The sequence below is a fragment of the Sycon ciliatum genome, chromosome 12 (genome assembly GCF_964019385.1).
Source record: "Sycon ciliatum chromosome 12, ocSycCili1.1, whole genome shotgun sequence".
NCBI classification, from domain to species: Eukaryota; Metazoa; Porifera; class Calcarea; order Leucosolenida; family Sycettidae; genus Sycon; species Sycon ciliatum.
Window position 1 is genome coordinate 25,630,009 of NC_088654.1, and position 18,723 is coordinate 25,648,731.

Genomic DNA, 18,723 nt, shown 5'->3' on the forward strand with positions numbered 1-18,723 from the left:
CAGAGAAATCCAACCTCATGACTAAAGTAGCGCCGCGTTTGAGTGCACAGACCAGTGTGTGTAGTGCTAGGGCTGCGTAGCTTTTATTCATGAGGTTGGATGTCTTTGGCCAGTGCTGTACAACCATGCACATGTCCTTGGTCAGGATGTGTTTGTGTTTGCGCTGTGTCTGATGTGTTTGTGTTTGCGCTGTGTCTGTTCACGTGCAGCTATGTGAAAGTGGCCAAGACGGATGTGTCAGGCTCACATCGTTTCGACCTTGGCTGGTTCTCAGTGCAAAACCTCCTGCCACTATTGCCGGATGAGATTTACAAAGTAGGTGATCGCATTATCGTCTTGCCACGAGGGTGTCGGAAGATATTCTACATTGGTACAGTCAGACCTCGCTTAACCGCACACATCCATTTTCCACAAAAAAATATCCGAGTAGGCGAGGGAACCGGATAATCGAACACACATACTGTATGTATGCATGACATATGCTGTAAATCGGTAGCCAACGATTTTCTTCCGGATGGCGAGGGATCCGGATAAAAGAGGACCGGATAAGTGAGGTCTGACTGTACAACCATGAAAAGGCGAGCAGGGCCGGGGGGGGGGGGGGGGTATTTTTTAAGGGAACTTGGGCCCAAATAGGCCATGTTCCATTGCTTGAGAAATCGCAGGATAAAATGATTGCCACACCGACCCCCCTGTAGCAGCATGCTGGAGGCAGGCAGGCAGGCAGGCTACTGCTTGCTTTCCTTGATCATGTACAGCAGTGGGTCTTGACAATAGTGAGAATTCCCAGATTCCCTAGAGTGCTGAACACCACACGGATGGAGCAATGATACCACGCAGGCAGAAGAGAAATGGGACAACAAGCTAGATCATTGTTGTGCAGCTGTGGATCTTTATGTGCGTGTGAAGGCTCTTGACATGACCTAGAGCCAGGGAATGATCCACACATGCCACGCATACCCCCGATTTGCTGAATGGACGATACAAGTAGTACCAAGAGGGGGGTTATATACTCGTGGTAGTACCAATATGGTAGAAGTAAAATTTCACAATTTCTTGCCTGGCTCACCATCAGTGCGTGTGTGTGTGTGTGTGCACGCGTGCGTGTACGTGTACGTGTGTGTGTGCATGTGCAGGATGCCTTGAAGCCTTCTCAGGAGAATGTCAAGGTGGAGAGAAGCAAGTCATTGCGTGTTCTGCTTGTCGAGCAGGCACCAGGTAGGTGATACTGTAAAACCGGGAATTTGCGGTGATGTAATATTTACGATATTTCCCAAAATCAACAATTCGGTAGCGCGAAAATTTCGGTAAACCAGTTTCTCCTTTCCAATGATGTGTATGTGTATGGGTGTTGTGCAGTGGGCGGCATATCTGTGAAGGAACATTTCGAAGTCAATGTCGTACCACTGACGGTCCGAGTCACCAGCCGCTTCTATGAGAGAATGCGCCAGTTCTTCTTTGAGGAGGATGTCCCCGAGCCACAGCCATCCTCGTCGTCAGCTGCAGCTTTTACGCGTGAGTCTTTATACGCTGTACGGCTGCTCTTGCGCTTGGTCTTGCTTTTGCTCTTGCTTTTAGTCTTGTTGCTATCATCGTCACATTGTATGTCGCACCCCCTTTTTTACCCTTTAATTTTTGTGTAAAAAGGTGTGCCTTGTACTCGGGGAAACACCGTACTCTCGGTGTTACATCACTTAATATGAATCTGTGCATTATGATTTCTCGCAGCCGGTGGTATTGCCTCATCACAGTCGCATGCCTCAACAGTGGCTGCATCTACAAGCATGTTGGCGGCCCCGTCAGCAGCTAACCTGACGGATTCCACCTCCTCGCAGCTGGACATGGAGGATAATGATGCCGATGTGAGTTGTCAAGTTTGGGAGTTTCGTCCTCTGTATGTCTGTGACTGGGACATGCATGTTTCTACGCATGTATTTGCGTGCTGGATCATGGCTCTTGCTTTTTTATACTTTTAAAATATTAAGTCACACACCCAGCTCGCATATGCTGTATGGCTGTGTGCTGTGAGGCTCTGTGTTAGGCCTTGGCAGATAATGCCGGCAGAAAAATTGGCAGAATTCGGTACTTTTTCTGGTAAGTTTCATGCATGTTTGGTATGTGGATAAAGAAATGGAGCAGAATTCGAGGAATTGCCCGCCATAAGGTTTGTATGGTTCTGCCAATTTCGGTGCAAAAAAAGCAGAATCTGCCACCTTTTCGAGCATTATCCGCCAAGGCCTACTCTGTGTGCTGTGTGTCTCTGTGTAACTATTGGTAGGGCATGCTATTGGGGAAAAACTGGGAGAGGTGCTAACTTTGAATGTGTGTATGCACTTGTGTGTGGGTGTGTGGGTGGGTGTGCGTGTGTGTGCGTGTGTGCGTGCATGTGCGTGTGTGCGTGCATGTGGTCCCACGCAACACACACAGGGTGCGGTGTTGGCGAAGATACAGAACCGTCCGTCTACATTCTCCGTGACCAGTCGTTCATCTGGCTCCACTTTCTCTCGGGTAAGCGGAACTGACTCACTATTAAGTTTTAACCACTTGTCTCTACTTCATTGCATTACTCGCCATGCACCCATGCATGCATGCATGCAGGCTGAAATACTTCAGTATGTTCAGCTGGTGTGATGGAAAAAAACCCGCTATGTTTCCCAACCATTCATGTGTCAACGGAACCTTTTTTAATATCCTGGTGTCCTGTAGACAAGAAAGCAGGCTAGGACAGGTGAAAAAAGGGAACGGGTGACATTCTGTCTGTCTCGGTCTGCTGTGTTTTTGTGTTTGCCTGCACATGTATGTGTTTGTTCATGTGCCTGTGCTCGTGTCTGTTCACATGCCGCTTGTCTTGTCTATCTTCTTGTCTGCGTTTGTCAGCCGTCGTCCAGCAAGCGCAAGAGCAAGCAAGACGAGGATCCCGTGAACGCCGCTGCCAAACTAAGGGTAAGCTATTGTTGATGTGTACGAGTGTGTGTGCTGTTGTGTTCTGTGTGTTTTCTGTTTGGCTGTACATGGTGGTATGGTCTGTGTCTGTGTCTGTGTCACTACCTCTGCCTCTGCCTCTGCCTACATGTACGTATGTGTGTGTGTGTGTGTGTGTGTGTGTGTCTGTGTGTCTGTGTGTCTGTACATGGTGGTATGGTCTTTATATGTGGCTGTCATTGCCTCTATCTGTGTGTGTGTATCTGTGTGTGTGTCTGTATGTATGTCTGTGTGTGTATGTGTGCCTGTGTGTGCATCTGCCACTATAGTCATCCGGTCGTCGTAACAAAGCGCACGGTAACCGCTCTGCTAAGGACGACATTGAGACGATGAAGGTATGTTCTAACTTTCCATCAATTATGTCTGCCCGGGTGCAGTCGATGTACTGCTTTTTTTGTGCGTGGGCATTGTCTTAAAAGACAATGCCCACGCACAACCAACCATGCGCTATGGAGCATGTGTATAATGCGACCTGCGATTCACAGCCATGGCATATGAAATGTCTCTCTCCTTTAATGCTTTATGTCTGTCTGCTGGTGTGTGCATGTGTCTGTCGGTTTGTCTGTTTGTATAAATTAAAACTGGATACAATGTATTGCCGAACTACACAGCAGAAGAGCAAGACTGGACTCTGACGGATACTGATATATTTGATGTTTCGGTCTGTTCTGGTTCTCTCTGTCTTTTTCATCTGTCTCTCTTTCTCTCTTTCTCTTAATTTAACACTCTCCCTCTCGCTCACTTTCTCTTTCACTTTCACTTGCTCTCTCTCTTTATCTCTCTCTCTCTCTCTCTCTCTCTTTATCTCTCTCTGTCTCTCTCTCTGTCTCTCTCTCTCTCTCTCTCTCTCTCTCTCTCTCTCTCTCTCTCTCTCTCTCTCTCTCTCTCGCTCTCTCCCTCTCTCCCTCTCTCTCTCTCTCTCTCTCTCTCTCTCTCTCTCTCTATCTATCTATCTATCTCTCTCTCTCCCTCTCCCTCTCTCTCTCCCTCCCTCCCCCTCCCCCTCTCCCTCTCTCTCTCTCTCTCTCTCTCTCTCTCTCTCTCTCTCTCTCTCTCTCTCTCTCTCTCTCTCTCTCTCTCCCTCTCTCTCTCTCTCTTCCTCTGGACTTCAGGCGCGTGCATCCCAGAACAAGACGTTCATCTACATCAAAGTTCCACAAGTGCCTCTCGTCTTCAGCTACAATGTAATGTAGACCATTATTGTACTACTGCCCTTCTACAGTATTGCTCAATGAAATCCAGTCGCATCACTCAAGTACGCGCCGGGCCTTGCGCAGCCATAGACCTGCCAACACTGGGCTGCGGTATGATGCAAGGCGCAGACTTAAGTGACACGACTGGATTTCATTGAGCAGCTCTCTATTTGTTCATGTTTCAAAACCTAGACTGTTAGTCAGCAAATATTCGGCGCATATTTATTTTCAGCTATTTTCGGCCTGGTTATGTTAGGCCGAAAATTTGTTCTGCAAGGTGCGGTGTGACAGTGTATACAGGCAGCAGCAGTACAGGCCGAAAAATTAATGCGGTCGAAATGAGTTTTAGCTCTGGGAGGCCGAAATTGAAATGGGCCGAAAATTTGTCAACTTACAGTACTCAGACACCACTGTGCTCATCAGTGTTTGTTCCAGCACCCTCGGCACCCTGCCCAGCCACTGTGCTCATCAGTGTTTGTTCCAGCACCCTCGGCACCCTGCCCAGCCACTGTGCTCATCAGTGTTTGTTCCAGCACCCTCGACACCCTGCCCAGCCACTGTGCTCATCAGTGTTTGTTCCAGCACCCTCGACACCCTGCCCAGCCACTGTGCTCATCAGTGTTTGTTCCAGCACCCTCGACACCCTGCCCAGCCACTGTGCTCATCAGTGTTTGTTCCAGCACCCTCGACACCCTGCCCAGCCACTGTGCTCATCAGTGTTTGTTCCAGCACCCTCGACACCCTGCCCAGCCACTGTGCTCATCAGTGTTTGTTCCAGCACCCTCGACACCCTGCCCAGCCACTGTGCTCATCAGTGTTTGTTCCAGCACCCTCGACACCCTGCCCAGCCACTGTGCTCATCAGTGTTTGTTCCAGCACCCTCGACACCCTGCCCAGCCACTGTGCTCATCAGTGTTTGTTCCAGCACCCTCGACACCCTGCCCAGCCACTGTGCTCATCAGTGTTTGTTCCAGCACCCTCGACACCCTGCCCAGCCACTGTGCTCATCAGTGTTTGTTCCAGCACCCTCGACACCCTGCCCAGCCACTGTGCTCATCAGTGTTTGTTCCAGCACCCTCGACACCCTGCCCAGCCACTGTGCTCATCAGTGTTTGTTCCAGCACCCTCGACACCCTGCCCAGCCACTGTGCTCATCAGTGTTTGTTCCAGCACCCTCGACACCCTGCCCAGCCACTGTGCTCATCAGTGTTTGTTCCAGCACCCTCGACACCCTGCCCAGCCACTGTGCTCATCAGTGTTTGTTCCAGCACCCTCGACACCCTGCCCAGCCACTGTGCTCATCAGTGTTTGTTCCAGCACCCTCGACACCCTGCCCAGCCACTGTGCTCATCAGTGTTTGTTCCAGCACCCTCGACACCCTGCCCAGCCACTGTGCTCATCAGTGTTTGTTCCAGCACCCTCGACACCCTGCCCAGCCACTGTGCTCATCAGTGTTTGTTCCAGCACCCTCGACACCCTGCCCAGCCACTGTGCTCATCAGTGTTTGTTCCAGCACCCTCGGCACCCTGCCCAGCCACTGTGCTCATCAGTGTTTGTTCCAGCACCCTCGACACCCTGCCCAGCCACTGTGCTCATCAGTGTTTGTTCCAGCACCCTCGACACCCTGCCCAGCCACTGTGCTCATCAGTGTTTGTTCCAGCACCCTCGACACCCTGCCCAGCCACTGTGCTCATCAGTGTTTGTTCCAGCACCCTCGACACCCTGCCCAGCCACTGTGCTCATCAGTGTTTGTTCCAGCACCCTCGACACCCTGCCCAGCCACTGTGCTCATCAGTGTTTGTTCCAGCACCCTCGGCACCCTGCCCAGCCACTGTGCTCATCAGTGTTTGTTCCAGCACCCTCGGCACCCTGCCCAGCCACTGTGCTCATCAGTGTTTGTTCCAGCACCCTCGACACCCTGCCCAGCCACTGTGCTCATCAGTGTTTGTTCCAGCACCCTCGGCACCCTGCCCAGCCACTGTGCTCATCAGTGTTTGTTCCAGCACCCTCGGCACCCTGCCCAGCCACTGTGCTCATCAGTGTTTGTTCCAGCACCCTCGGCACCCTGCCCAGCCACTGTGCTCATCAGTGTTTGTTCCAGCACCCTCGGCACCCTGCCCAGCCACTGTGCTCATCAGTGTTTGTTCCAGCACCCTCGACACCCTGCCCAGCCACTGTGCTCATCAGTGTTTGTTCCAGCACCCTCGGCACCCTGCCCAGCCACTGTGCTCATCAGTGTTTGTTCCAGCACCCTCGACACCCTGCCCAGCCACTGTGCTCATCAGTGTTTGTTCCAGCACCCTCGACACCCTGCCCAGCCACTGTGCTCATCAGTGTTTGTTCCAGCACCCTCGACACCCTGCCCAGCCACTGTGCTCATCAGTGTTTGTTCCAGCACCCTCGACACCCTGCCCAGCCACTGTGCTCATCAGTGTTTGTTCCAGCACCCTCGACACCCTGCCCAGCCACTGTGCTCATCAGTGTTTGTTCCAGCACCCTCGGCACCCTGCCCAGCCACTGTGCTCATCAGTGTTTGTTCCAGCACCCTCGGCACCCTGCCCAGCCACTGTGCTCATCAGTGTTTGTTCCAGCACCCTCGACACCCTGCCCAGCCACTGTGCTCATCAGTGTTTGTTCCAGCACCCTCGGCACCCTGCCCAGCCACTGTGCTCATCAGTGTTTGTTCCAGCACCCTCGGCACCCTGCCCAGCCACTGTGCTCATCAGTGTTTGTTCCAGCACCCTCGGCACCCTGCCCAGCCACTGTGCTCATCAGTGTTTGTTCCAGCACCCTCGGCACCCTGCCCAGCCACTGTGCTCATCAGTGTTTGTTCCAGCACCCTCGACACCCTGCCCAGCCACTGTGCTCATCAGTGTTTGTTCCAGCACCCTCGGCACCCTGCCCAGCCACTGTGCTCATCAGTGTTTGTTCCAGCACCCTCGACACCCTGCCCAGCCACTGTGCTCATCAGTGTTTGTTCCAGCACCCTCGACACCCTGCCCAGCCACTGTGCTCATCAGTGTTTGTTCCAGCACCCTCGGCACCCTGCCCAGCCACTGTGCTCATCAGTGTTTGTTCCAGCACCCTCGGCACCCTGCCCAGCCACTGTGCTCATCAGTGTTTGTTCCAGCACCCTCGGCACCCTGCCCAGCCACTGTGCTCATCAGTGTTTGTTCCAGCACCCTCGACACCCTGCCCAGCCACTGTGCTCATCAGTGTTTGTTCCAGCACCCTCGGCACCCTGCCCAGCCACTGTGCTCATCAGTGTTTGTTCCAGCACCCTCGGCACCCTGCCCAGCCACTGTGCTCATCAGTGTTTGTTCCAGCACCCTCGGCACCCTGCCCAGCCACTGTGCTCATCAGTGTTTGTTCCAGCACCCTCGGCACCCTGCCCAGCCACTGTGCTCATCAGTGTTTGTTCCAGCACCCTCGGCACCCTGCCCAGCCACTGTGCTCATCAGTGTTTGTTCCAGCACCCTCGGCACCCTGCCCAGCCACTGTGCTCATCAGTGTTTGTTCCAGCACCCTCGGCACCCTGCCCAGCCACTGTGCTCATCAGTGTTTGTTCCAGCACCCTCGGCACCCTGCCCAGCCACTGTGCTCATCAGTGTTTGTTCCAGCACCCTCGGCACCCTGCCCAGCCACTGTGCTCATCAGTGTTTGTTCCAGCACCCTCGGCACCCTGCCCAGCCACTGTGCTCATCAGTGTTTGTTCCAGCACCCTCGGCACCCTGCCCAGCCACTGTGCTCATCAGTGTTTGTTCCAGCACCCTCGGCACCCTGCCCAGCCACTGTGCTCATCAGTGTTTGTTCCAGCACCCTCAGCACCCTGCCCAGCTATCCCTGACCTTTCAGTGGTCAGTGTGAGGGTACTAGTGACAGTAGTATCCTCCAAACCACTCCTCACTAGTCACTGGTGTAGTACATGTTGACTGAAGCGTGCCAATGTCAGTCGGAAACACTACCCCCCACGAAGTTTTGATTCTACACTCTGGGGATGGGTGGAGCCCTGAAATTTGTTGTCAGAAGAGGAGTATTTTGCAGCAGAGAGACCATTGAGAGAGACTGAGGGAGAGAGAGTGTGTGTGTGGGGGGGGGGGGGGGTGCGTGCGTGTGTGTGTGTGTGTGCAAGGCCAAGTTCATGGTGATCGGCAGAGACATTTCCGATGCGGACCTCGCCCCTGTTTGTGTTGGTTCGAACCAGATCGAGTGCATAACGGAGTTTCGCTACCTTGGGTCGATCATCGATACGTCTGGCCGGTGTTCGATTGACATTTCCTCCAGAATTGCGGCTGCCTCCCATGCGTTTGGCTCCCTGCGGAAGCCAGTTTTCAGCAACCACCACCTGTCCGTCCGCACCAAGAAGAATATCTTCAATGCGTGCGTTGTCACCATCCTGCTGTACGGAGCTGAGTGCTGGGTACCCCTCCAAGCCGACATCCGGAGGCTCTCCACGTTCTACATGCAGTGTCTGCGTACCGTTCTTGGCATAACAAGGTTAGACGCCTGGCAAGAGCGGATCAACAATGATCAGTTGCTGGAAATGTGGGGCGACAAGCGCCCACTCGCTGTCCGGATTCGCCAGCGACGACTTGAGTGACTGGGTCATGTTGCTCGCATGCCACCAGAGCGCATCCCGAAGATTCTGTTGTTCGGTCTGCTCCCATCCCGCCGTCCACCTGGCGGTCCTCGCAAACGCTGGAAAGACTGCATTAGTGCAGACCTGAAGGCCCTGAATGCTGTGGAGGGATGGTACGATCTGGCTGATTCTCGCCCCGACTGGCGCCGCATGTACCGCTGTTTCGAGCCCGAACCGCCCATACCCAATGTCCATTGCCAAGTATGTGATCGGTACTTCTCTCGCCCATCAGATGAGAAGCGTCACGAATGCTTGGCAGAACGGCAGAAACCGGCGTGTGATCAGGCTGGCGCTTGCCAGTGTCGTCTCTGCCAACGTTGGTTCCACAGCCCCGGTGGATTGGCTACCCATCGGTGCGATCACGGACCTGCTCCCAACATCGAGCACCCCGGCAACCCGGTCACTCCGCAGTGCAGCACCTGTCACCGGAGTTTCAAGTCCAGCAGCGGCTTGGCCAGACACAAGTGCGACCGCGCGAAACGAAGGACAGTGTCGGAAAGGGCCGACTTCCCGTTTGAGTGCCCTTGCCAAAGGAAGTTCCGACTACGTCACCATCTAGTACGCCATCAGAAGTGCTGCTCCTCAGCCTCTTCCACCCCTCTCCCCTGACGGGGACCGGTAACCTATCAAGGCAACGTGTATCAAGGTCAAGGTCAAGGTGTGTGTGTGAGTGAGCATGTGTGTTTGTGTGTGGGGGGGGGGTGCGCGTGTGTGTGTGTGTACGTATGCGTGTGTGCGTGTTCAGACTGAGTAGTGTTTCACGGGATGTTCTTTTTTCTGCTTGCCCTGTACTAATACCCCCGTGTGTGTGTATGTGTGTGTGTGTGTGTGTGTGTAGGATGACGGCACTTGGCTGGAGTTGGAGGATGCTGTGCTGACACTGCCAACGATAGAGTATCACAATCGTACCTTCACGTATCATGACCTGCTCATGCAGATCAAACACGAGGTCAAGATTGTTATCGTGCCACAGGTAAGCCATCCATGTTTTCGTTTCATTTCATTTTATTGTATTGATTTTCCAAAGACAAATACTGGGTAGATGCGTATCATGGAAATCTCAAGGGTGACGGAAATTGGATCCGATCAACCCTACTCTGTGAGCGGGGTTGACCAGATCCACCGGATTCTTTTTTGCCAAAAATCGTACTCTGTACATGATACGTGTGCAAATGCGGGAATATAAGCGATGATGCGGAAATCGTTGTTTTCTCTCATGGAAACCCTCAAAATCACTAAAATTCCAGATTCGATCCAGGGCAGCGTTTGATTGGCCTTGGTGGATCCAACGGATCCACTCAATCGATCTGGACCCGGATCCAACCAATCGAACATGCCCTAGGTGAGTTGCAATCTACATGTACATGTATTCTGCTATTTCCACAGGCTATCAAGCAGAAGTTGCGCATCTCCAATAGCTCATCGCAGCAAGAGGAACGCTCTGACAAGTCCGATAGAGCAACACTACTCGGAACAAAGGTACATAGTGAGAAGTTGTAATGTTTCTCCCTCCTCAGGGGCGGATCCAGGAGAGGTTCCAGGGGTTCCACGGAACCCCTAAATTTCGTAAATGCACTACTGGCAGCCATATGCGTGTCCATGTACATGTATCAGCTATTCAGTTTTGACTACTGGAACCCCCCTGTAGAGATCGCTTAATCCGCCGCTGCTCCTGGCCTCTTTGCCGTACCTAGTGTCGTTCTCTCCCCTCCTGATGCTATACTATACTGTTATGTGCGTACTGGAAAACAGCGTGGCCAAAACTCACGGGGAATTTCCTGGCAAATTGCCAACTATAGTGTGCAGGTGTGTGTGCGTGCGTGCATGTGTGTGCATGTGCATGCTTCAAGTTGAAACGATGCTTTTGTGTGCGTGTGTTTGTCTTTTCGTTGAACAACTGCATAGATGGCCAAGCCGCTCAAAGGCGCTAGCAAGAAGCTGTTTGGCAAGATCTCACAGAGGGCCTCCCCTACCATGGGTGCCAAATCACAGCTGACCGCGCCCAGTGGAGATGAGGTGCCACAATTAGCCGAAGAAGGTGAGAAACTGAGCACTCAGAATGCCAATTTCCTGAGTAACTGAGCGACGGGAGACCTTGTGTGCTTGCCTTTAAAAGTTAAAACCCCTGTGCCTCTAGTTCTTTTAGTTAGTCAAGTGCACGTGCACACTGCACACTGCACACTGCATTATACTGCACACTGCACACTGCACCTTACTGTCACATCTCAACTTTGGGAAAAGCTCGATCCGTCGTTCGCGTCAGACAATCTTGACTGATGCCACAGGTCGGTCGCACCGATGCAGCACAAAACTGGTGTCCTGGTTCGCGGCTTTAACGGCTCATGAAAATGGCGTTGGCGACAACTTGCACTGTCATGAACGCATAGCGAGTTTGAACACTCCAGGTTAAACAAAGACCTGTTGCGGCAGCTGGAAGCAGAGTGCCCGATGCACAGACAGCTGCACAGTCATTCGCCTCCGTTGTACTAGTATGTGAACACTCTAGCTTATGTAGTCTGGGTGCAATGTGAAATGAACGCATCAGTTCTGCCGTTGCTCTGGATATTTCATGTCAGCAAGGCTCTACTGAACTACAGAAGTAGAATCTTATTGTTAGATTGACAGCATGAAACAAGGTTTATCTAATACTAGTATTAGGTTATATAATACCAAGTAGAATCTTGTATGTAGCTTGACAGCATGTAACGAGGTGGAGACCACCGTGTTCGGAAACAGTGACCTTACTACAACATCCGAGGTCACTGTTTCCGAACACGGTGGTCTCCACCTTGTTACATGCTGTCAAGCAACAACATGTTTCAACAAACCAAGGTTTATCCACCAAAGTAGAATCTTGTACAGTGTATGTAGCTTGACTTCTTTGGTATTTTGTGGACCATTCAACTTGTGTTCAGGTGAAATTCGCCAGCCAGTGAATTTGCAGGACATGCTGGATGAGCTGTCACGGCTAGACGACTCTGGAACAGGATCTCCTGCAATGCAATGATGTCATGGAATGGTAGGCAATGATGTCATACAACGGTATGCAATGATATCATACATGTATACCATGGTAGGCAATGATGTCATACATGTGTACAATGGTAGGCAATGATGTCATACTTGAAGTACAATAGAGACGTTTCGCACGGCGTGCAACATGGCAAGGCCGAACGCGAGGCTGTACACGTGCGTGACGCGCATGAAAAGAGCTTTCGCAGCAGGTAAACCTGCAAGCGCAACACACACCAAACGCGCTCATCGAGTTACAGGTTTTGCGTGCATCCAGAATGCAAAATCTGTGCAGTCCGTGATCCCTTCTACACTACAGGGCCTATGGATAGGAGTACGACTCCCTGCTTCTTCTTGCTCTGTGCTGCAGGGAGACTACTACGTTCAAGAAGCATGTCCGTGCGATGGTCTGGGCCGTTTTCTGTCTTAGCCCCTTTGCACATACTCAAGTACATATATCGTTCCACCGGCTTTGTTGCTTTCGGCATGGAAGCTGACTCACATATGCCGTGTTGATGCCATGATGGCATGCTTTGAAGGAATAATCGTTTAGACAAGAATGCTCTTGAAGAGGATGATGAACTAACTTGAAGCCGAGAGCAAAACCTATGGCGACCGTCTAGATCTCAAGACTTTGATCAGTACAGTGCTAAAATAGCTTTAGGTTTACCCGGACGGATTTGTGTGTTGCGTTGCAACTGCGTGAATGGACCAAACCAGAAAGATGAAGCAGAAGTCGATCCGGGAGTGGCTTGTATTGCTGCACTGATTGTGTTATCCGAATCATCTCTGAAGGAAAGCGATATGGCGACAAAACTCTAAGCACTGAACAACAGTTCACTAGTTCACTGTTGACTGTTGTACAGATCATGGGAGAGTAGATCTGTATCTGAAATTTTTCACCTCTTCCACTTCGTCCTTTCAGGCATTCAGCTTGATCCGATCCGCGCTTCTCATCAAAATCTCGTCTTGCCCGGTTTTACCAATTATAGCAAAAAATCAGGCTTAGCCCTCAAAACCCACCTCAACCTTCTTCGGTTAGCCGTTAGAACCTTCCGTAGATCGCGCGTGCAGGGCCGTCAATCGCCAACGTGATGAGACCGGTTTCCACGTTGCCAACGCACGTTGGCCTTGCTGTCGAACGTCGCACGTGACCCTCGAGCGCGTCAAGTAAGCGCGTTGCACACCGTGCGAAAACTCTCTAATGGTAGGCAATGAATCCCCTGCCAATGATGTCATGCAATGGTGAGCAATGATGTCATGCAATGGTATGCAATGATGTCATAGTAATACTGTAGGAGTAGCTGGTCTCTGTGATCTGTAGTAGGACTACCGTAGTGTCTTTATTTAAGGCCTGTCTCATAGAAGCCTGTTTCGAATACAAGCCTGATTTTCAAGATGCACTGGCAACACATACACCTGGTTTTAGTGTTGACATGCGTATATAATAAAGGCTGAGTCCGAGGATTTATGGCTGCTGAAATAGCGCATCTAAAGTCCGCACTATACTCCGGCAAACACGGTGATGGTTTCCTCTTCCTCTATGTTTGCAGGCATGCTAGCAGCATCACGCTCTAACCAAACATGCCATTGTCTCTATCCATCTCTCCACGCATCCTGCAACAATATCCTCGCCACAATCAGACCGATGACATCATTGCTGCCCTGAAAACACTGTCACATGACATCATGGTCACTGTGCCGATATGTCATCATGTGCTCTACAGTGTCAGAGCTATGATGTCACCAATGACTCACCCTCTTGAAGGTCCTAGTATGCTGTCATGCGATCGCACTGCCACCGCGCCTGATCACAGAAGCTCTGCTGATAGTGATGACATCATGTAAACGTTGACCCTAAGATGATGATGTCATCGATAGCATGATGATGATCTGGCATTACGAATTTCCCACGGCATCCTCAGGATCCTGATCCTAGTTCAAGAACTTGAGAACGAAGAGTGCCATTCTCACCATGGCTACGGAGCTGGCACCATGCCAACCCTACTCACTGTCGCACTTTGTGCCGTGTTGTTATTATTATTTTCTCCATTTGATTATTTAATTGTATTCTTCTATTTTTTTCTAACAGTTTTTCTAACAGTATTTTAATGTGAGACTTGTGTTCATCAACCCAGGAACTTTTGACATTCGACTCATGTTTGGCTATTTCTGTTATCATGCATGTTTTCTTTGTGTATGGTTCTAGTCATTTTGAAAGCTTGCGTCATGCCGCATACTAATATTGCAGTCTCCCCAAAAATAATGTCGAGATTCATTCTGCCCTGGGCAGGAGTGAGTGCCCACAGAAATGTATTGCTAACGTCTGCTAGTGCGTGGCGGTGGGTGTGTGGTGTTTGTGCATGTTTGTGCGTGCTTGTATGCATGTGCGTGCCTGTCTGTGCGTGTGTGTGTGTGTGTGTGTGTGTGTGTGTGTGCGTGTGCGCGTGTGTGTGTGTGTGTGTGTGTGTGTGTGTGTGTGTGTGTGTGTGTGTGTGTGTGTGTGTGTGTTGGAAGCATGGCGTTCAGCTATAGCAGCAGCTGGTGTTAACGGTGTGTCCCTGATATCTTCAATCCATGGAAGTGGCAATCTATTTCCCAAGCGAACCCGTCAAACTGGCACGACATCGGTCAACGACCTGGAGTTTGCAGATGATGCAGCACTACTTGCACCATCCCGTGAGTCAGCTCAACTGGCTTTAGAGCTGTTCAGCAACGTTGCTTCTTCCTTCGGCTTGACTCTGAGTACAGCGAAGACCAAGTTCATGGCCGTTGGTGCAAATTTATCATGTGCTGACCGCCTTCCGCTCTTTGTTGGGCCGGAGGAGATCGAAAGTGTCAAATCCTATGTGTATCTTGGCTCTGTGATAACTGCTGACACCCGCTCATCTGCAGATGTGGCCAGAAGACTCGGTAAGGCAGCGGCAGCTTTCGACCTTATGCGCCGTGTCTTTCTTGACCGAAACCTTTCCATCGCCACCAAGCGCCATCTTCACGATGTTTGCGTTCTGTCCACATTGCTCTATGCCTGTGAGTGCTGGACTCCGCTGAAGAGAGACATGGTTGCCATCAACAACTTCCACCACCGCTCCCTACAGGTTCATTCTGGGTGTATCCCGGCTCGATCAACAGCTGCAGCATGTCAACAACCAGGAGCTGCGAAGACGCTGGGGTGATATGGCACTGCCATCTGATACCGTCAGACACCGCCGTCTGCAGTGGCTTGGGCATGTCGCCAGAATGCCAGATAACCGGCTTCCGAAGCTGATACTGTTTAGCTTCTTCTCAGATCCACGCCCAGCCTGTGGGCCACGACTGCGATGGAAAGACCTCGTCGCACGTGATCTTCGTTTCGGTGGCATAGTGAATTGGCTCACTTTGGCTCAGGATCGCCCAGCATGGCGGGAGGCAATTGCAAAGACTCCGGATGATCTCGTGGAGTGCAACAACAACAAAGTCACCTGCAAGGTTTGCAACCGATCATTCACTGCTCGTGGGATTCACCGTCACAAGTGCTCAGCTGTACGGTCCTTACCTGTTGCCCAGCAGCCTGGGGCCCGTCACTGTGGAGTTTGTGACCGCTGGTTTCAAAACGCTGGCGGTTTTGCAGTTCATCGTTGTGTGGAGCGTCAGACATCGGACGAAATACCAGCTATTTCAACGAGATGCAGCCTGAATTTGGACTGCTGCCAGCACCATTGCTCGACCTGTGATCGTTGCATGAAGAGTCAGGCTGGTTTTAACCGCCATAATTGTACTCGAGGCAAACGACTGCGAAAGGACCAGAGGACTAATCTGCCCATTCAATGCAGCCTATGTAACGAACGATTCTCCCGCCCGCAGGGCCTCACCCGCCACCGAAGACAGAAACACTAGCTATGTGTAGAACGGTCCCCTCTCACCTCAATTATTCTCCTTGTTTCTTTTTCCTTTCTCGCTGTTGTCTCCCGCTTCTGGGAGCGACGTGGCCATTTTGTGGCAGTTGTACATAGTAGTAGTAGTGTGTGTGTGTGTGTGTGTGTGTGTGTGGGTGGGTGGGTGGGTGTGTGTGTGTGTGTGCTTGTAAAATAAAAAAGACCAAAAAGTAGGGATTCACTGGCCAGAAAAAGCCACTTCATAGCTGTGTGGTGTAGACCAGGCTGAATAGTGGCGGCCAATTCTTCAGCCTTGCAAGCTGTTGAATGGTGCAATCCCAGCACAAGTTGCCATGGCTTCTGCTGTAGCATCGCTATCATCGCCTCCGACGATGGGCGTCCAATGGTCCAATGGTGCTTGTATGCATGCATGTGCTTGCGTGCATGTGCGTATTTTTGTGTTTGTGTGAAAGATGGGTATGTGCTCGTGTTTTGCCCAGCTTTCTGCATGGTTTTCACCAAGACACTTTGCTCAAGCCAGTCTACGTGTTGTGTGCTACGTATGTACATGCAGTGATTCACTCAAGCCAGTCTACGTGCTGTGTGCTATGTACATGCAGTGATGCACTCAAGCCAGTCTACGTGTTGTGTGCTATGTACATGCAGTGATGCACTCAAGCCAGTCTACGTGTTGTGTGCTATGTACATGCAGTGATGCACTCATTACATGACACGTGCACCGGTGCATTGTATGACCTGGCCCTTAGTTCATTGTGGTGTGAGTCCAGAAACCGGGCCCCTGACTACTGTAGTTCATACCAGCCTCCCGGCCCTAATTGTTACGGAACGCAATAGGCGACGTGAGAAAAACGAGAGGCAGGCAAATATCCCGCGACGCCGGCTGTGTACGTGCAGCAGGACACGTCCCAAACAGGAACAGGGGTACCCCATTGGGGTGCTGTCCCAATGCGTGAAATGGGTGGGACAACCCTCACTAGCATCATCATTGAAATCGCCGGACTCTACCGCATCTTGCTGAGCGGGAAATGCACTGCAGGTAGTGGCTGGCTGCCAGTGGGCAATGCCTCAGAAGCGGGGCTGATTCTCCGGAGTCAGCACATGCGTGTTGGAGGCGCTGAGCAAAACTACCGGTGTGGCGACTTCGTTGATGTCGACCCGTCTGCAGGTGAACGGTTGGTCGTACAACAACAGGGGACTGCAACAGTCACCATCATGCACCAGGCATCACCCTCACCTTTGAGAGCATAACACCCGCCTGATCCGCTGTTTCAGGGTGGCACTATTTTTTTCCCTTGGACCCCCACTTACGGCGAATGGTGGGCCGCCTGTCCGGGGTCCCCTTTCCCTGCCTGTTTAGGTGCTGGGTGGCTTTCTAGGGTGCGGGGCGGCTTCTACATTGTACAGGGTTGGTGTATCCCCCCCCCCCCCCTCCGCGTGTTGTAGCTTAGTATCTGGGGGTTATGGACTCTTGGTAGGAGTAACACCTACAATAGCTATAGTACAGCCCAGACACCGACCATGTCACATGCCATGCCTACAGTCCATTCAGAAAAAGGTGAGCGCTGGCTCTGGCAAGCTCCCTTATTTTGGTGTTTTTTCGTGATTTTGTCGTGCACGGTGCAGAGCCACGAGACTTGAAACTTGAAAAAGGGTCCAAAATTAAGGCATCTCAACTGGGGTTCGAACCAGGGAGTAGTACAATGGTATTGTACTACTCCCTGGTTCGAACTGCACAATATACTGTTATGCAAGTTGTGGTAGTCCCACTGAACTGTATCTAATAATGTGTATGATTCATGATGTAGTGAATATTTGGTCCAGTGCCCCGATGAGGTCACTTGTCTTCTCGGCTGGTAAATAGGCTTGTCCACAAAATGTTTTCAATTATTTTTGAATTTTGGTTGGATTTCGCACTTTGATTTTTTTTTGAATTTTGGCCCCATCAGGATTGAATTTTGGCCGTTTTTGGAGAACGACAGTGATGTCACATCAGGAGAGTACATGTGCTGCTCAATATAGCCATGTATATTTCTTCATCCCCTCCTGATCAACCATTATACTTCCCTGACTCGACTATGCCTATCCGTGTTGTTACTCAGCACAAACATCTAGGTGTGATGTTTGACTGCAAACTCTCTTGGGCTGCACATGTCAACTGTGTATGCAAGCGAACCAGTTCAGCATTAGAGGGGTACTACAACCACATTGCACTCATTTGCCCATCCAGTGTAAACTATTATTTTATCAGTGCTATATTCTCCCTATATTCGACTATTGCGATACCGCTTGGTGTGGCCTTTCTGACACAACTCTGAACCAATTAGAAGTCCACCATAGATTTATACTTAAAATTCTTTACAACAAGGATCGATGTTTTCCTTCGGATGCCCTTTATCGACTTGCACACACTTCTCCTCTCTCCGTTCGTCATGAGCACCATCTCTGTACACTGGTTCATAAAATATTTCTTCATAAAACCCCTTCACACATGATGAAGTACAATTGGTTTTCGACAAGCTCAACCCGTAACGCGCTCATCCTGCCTCTTGTTAAGTCAGCCCAGTATCTAAAGTCCCCTTTGTTTTCCGGCTACTCTCATTGGTTATCATTACCATACGGTCTGAAAACTTGTTCTTCTATTGGTCAGTTTAAAGATCTACTATCACAACTGAACTAGACGCAATAAGTATCATCGAAGAACATTCTCGAATACCTGGGTGATGCACGAATTTTGATAGTGCTCACGTCCGTTAATCGTTTTTCTTTGTAATTTTCCATTCATTTTCTGCTCTAATTCATATTTGCTTTGTTTTCCTAGCTTACTATTGCCGTGGCTGGCTCAACGCCCTTGTCTCAGGGGATTCTGTCCCTGCATTAGCTATGCTTGTCACATGCTATGAGATTGTGTCTAATAATAATAATAATATTACCAAGTTTGACATGTGAAAACAGTACTTTCAAATACACACACCTTTGACCTTTTGACACCCATCCCCGAATTTGGAAGCACACAGACACACAT

The 18,723-nt window shown here is 50.9% G+C and overlaps 1 protein-coding gene across 2 annotated transcripts in view; it reads left to right on the forward strand.

Annotated features, from left to right (window-relative positions):
* The window catches only part of LOC135828267 (uncharacterized), an 86,101-nt gene extending 71,963 nt beyond the window's left edge, over positions 1–14,138 (forward strand). Inside the window, exons 55-67 of one of the 2 annotated variants that reach the window (XM_065340716.1) lie at positions 210–315; positions 1,137–1,218; positions 1,360–1,515; positions 1,729–1,862; positions 2,428–2,508; positions 2,878–2,943; positions 3,252–3,317; positions 4,095–4,166; positions 9,653–9,787; positions 10,201–10,293; positions 10,720–10,852; positions 11,730–11,856; positions 13,380–14,138. In XM_065340716.1, the coding sequence (XP_065196788.1) occupies positions 210–315; positions 1,137–1,218; positions 1,360–1,515; positions 1,729–1,862; positions 2,428–2,508; positions 2,878–2,943; positions 3,252–3,317; positions 4,095–4,166; positions 9,653–9,787; positions 10,201–10,293; positions 10,720–10,852; positions 11,730–11,821 (1,216 nt within the window). In that variant the 3' untranslated portion in view covers positions 11,822–11,856; positions 13,380–14,138. The remainder of the gene's footprint in view (positions 1–209; positions 316–1,136; positions 1,219–1,359; positions 1,516–1,728; positions 1,863–2,427; positions 2,509–2,877; positions 2,944–3,251; positions 3,318–4,094; positions 4,167–9,652; positions 9,788–10,200; positions 10,294–10,719; positions 10,853–11,729; positions 11,857–13,379) is intronic. The other variant, XM_065340715.1, reaches the window with a different exon arrangement.
* Positions 14,139–18,723: the final 4,585 nt, after the last annotated feature.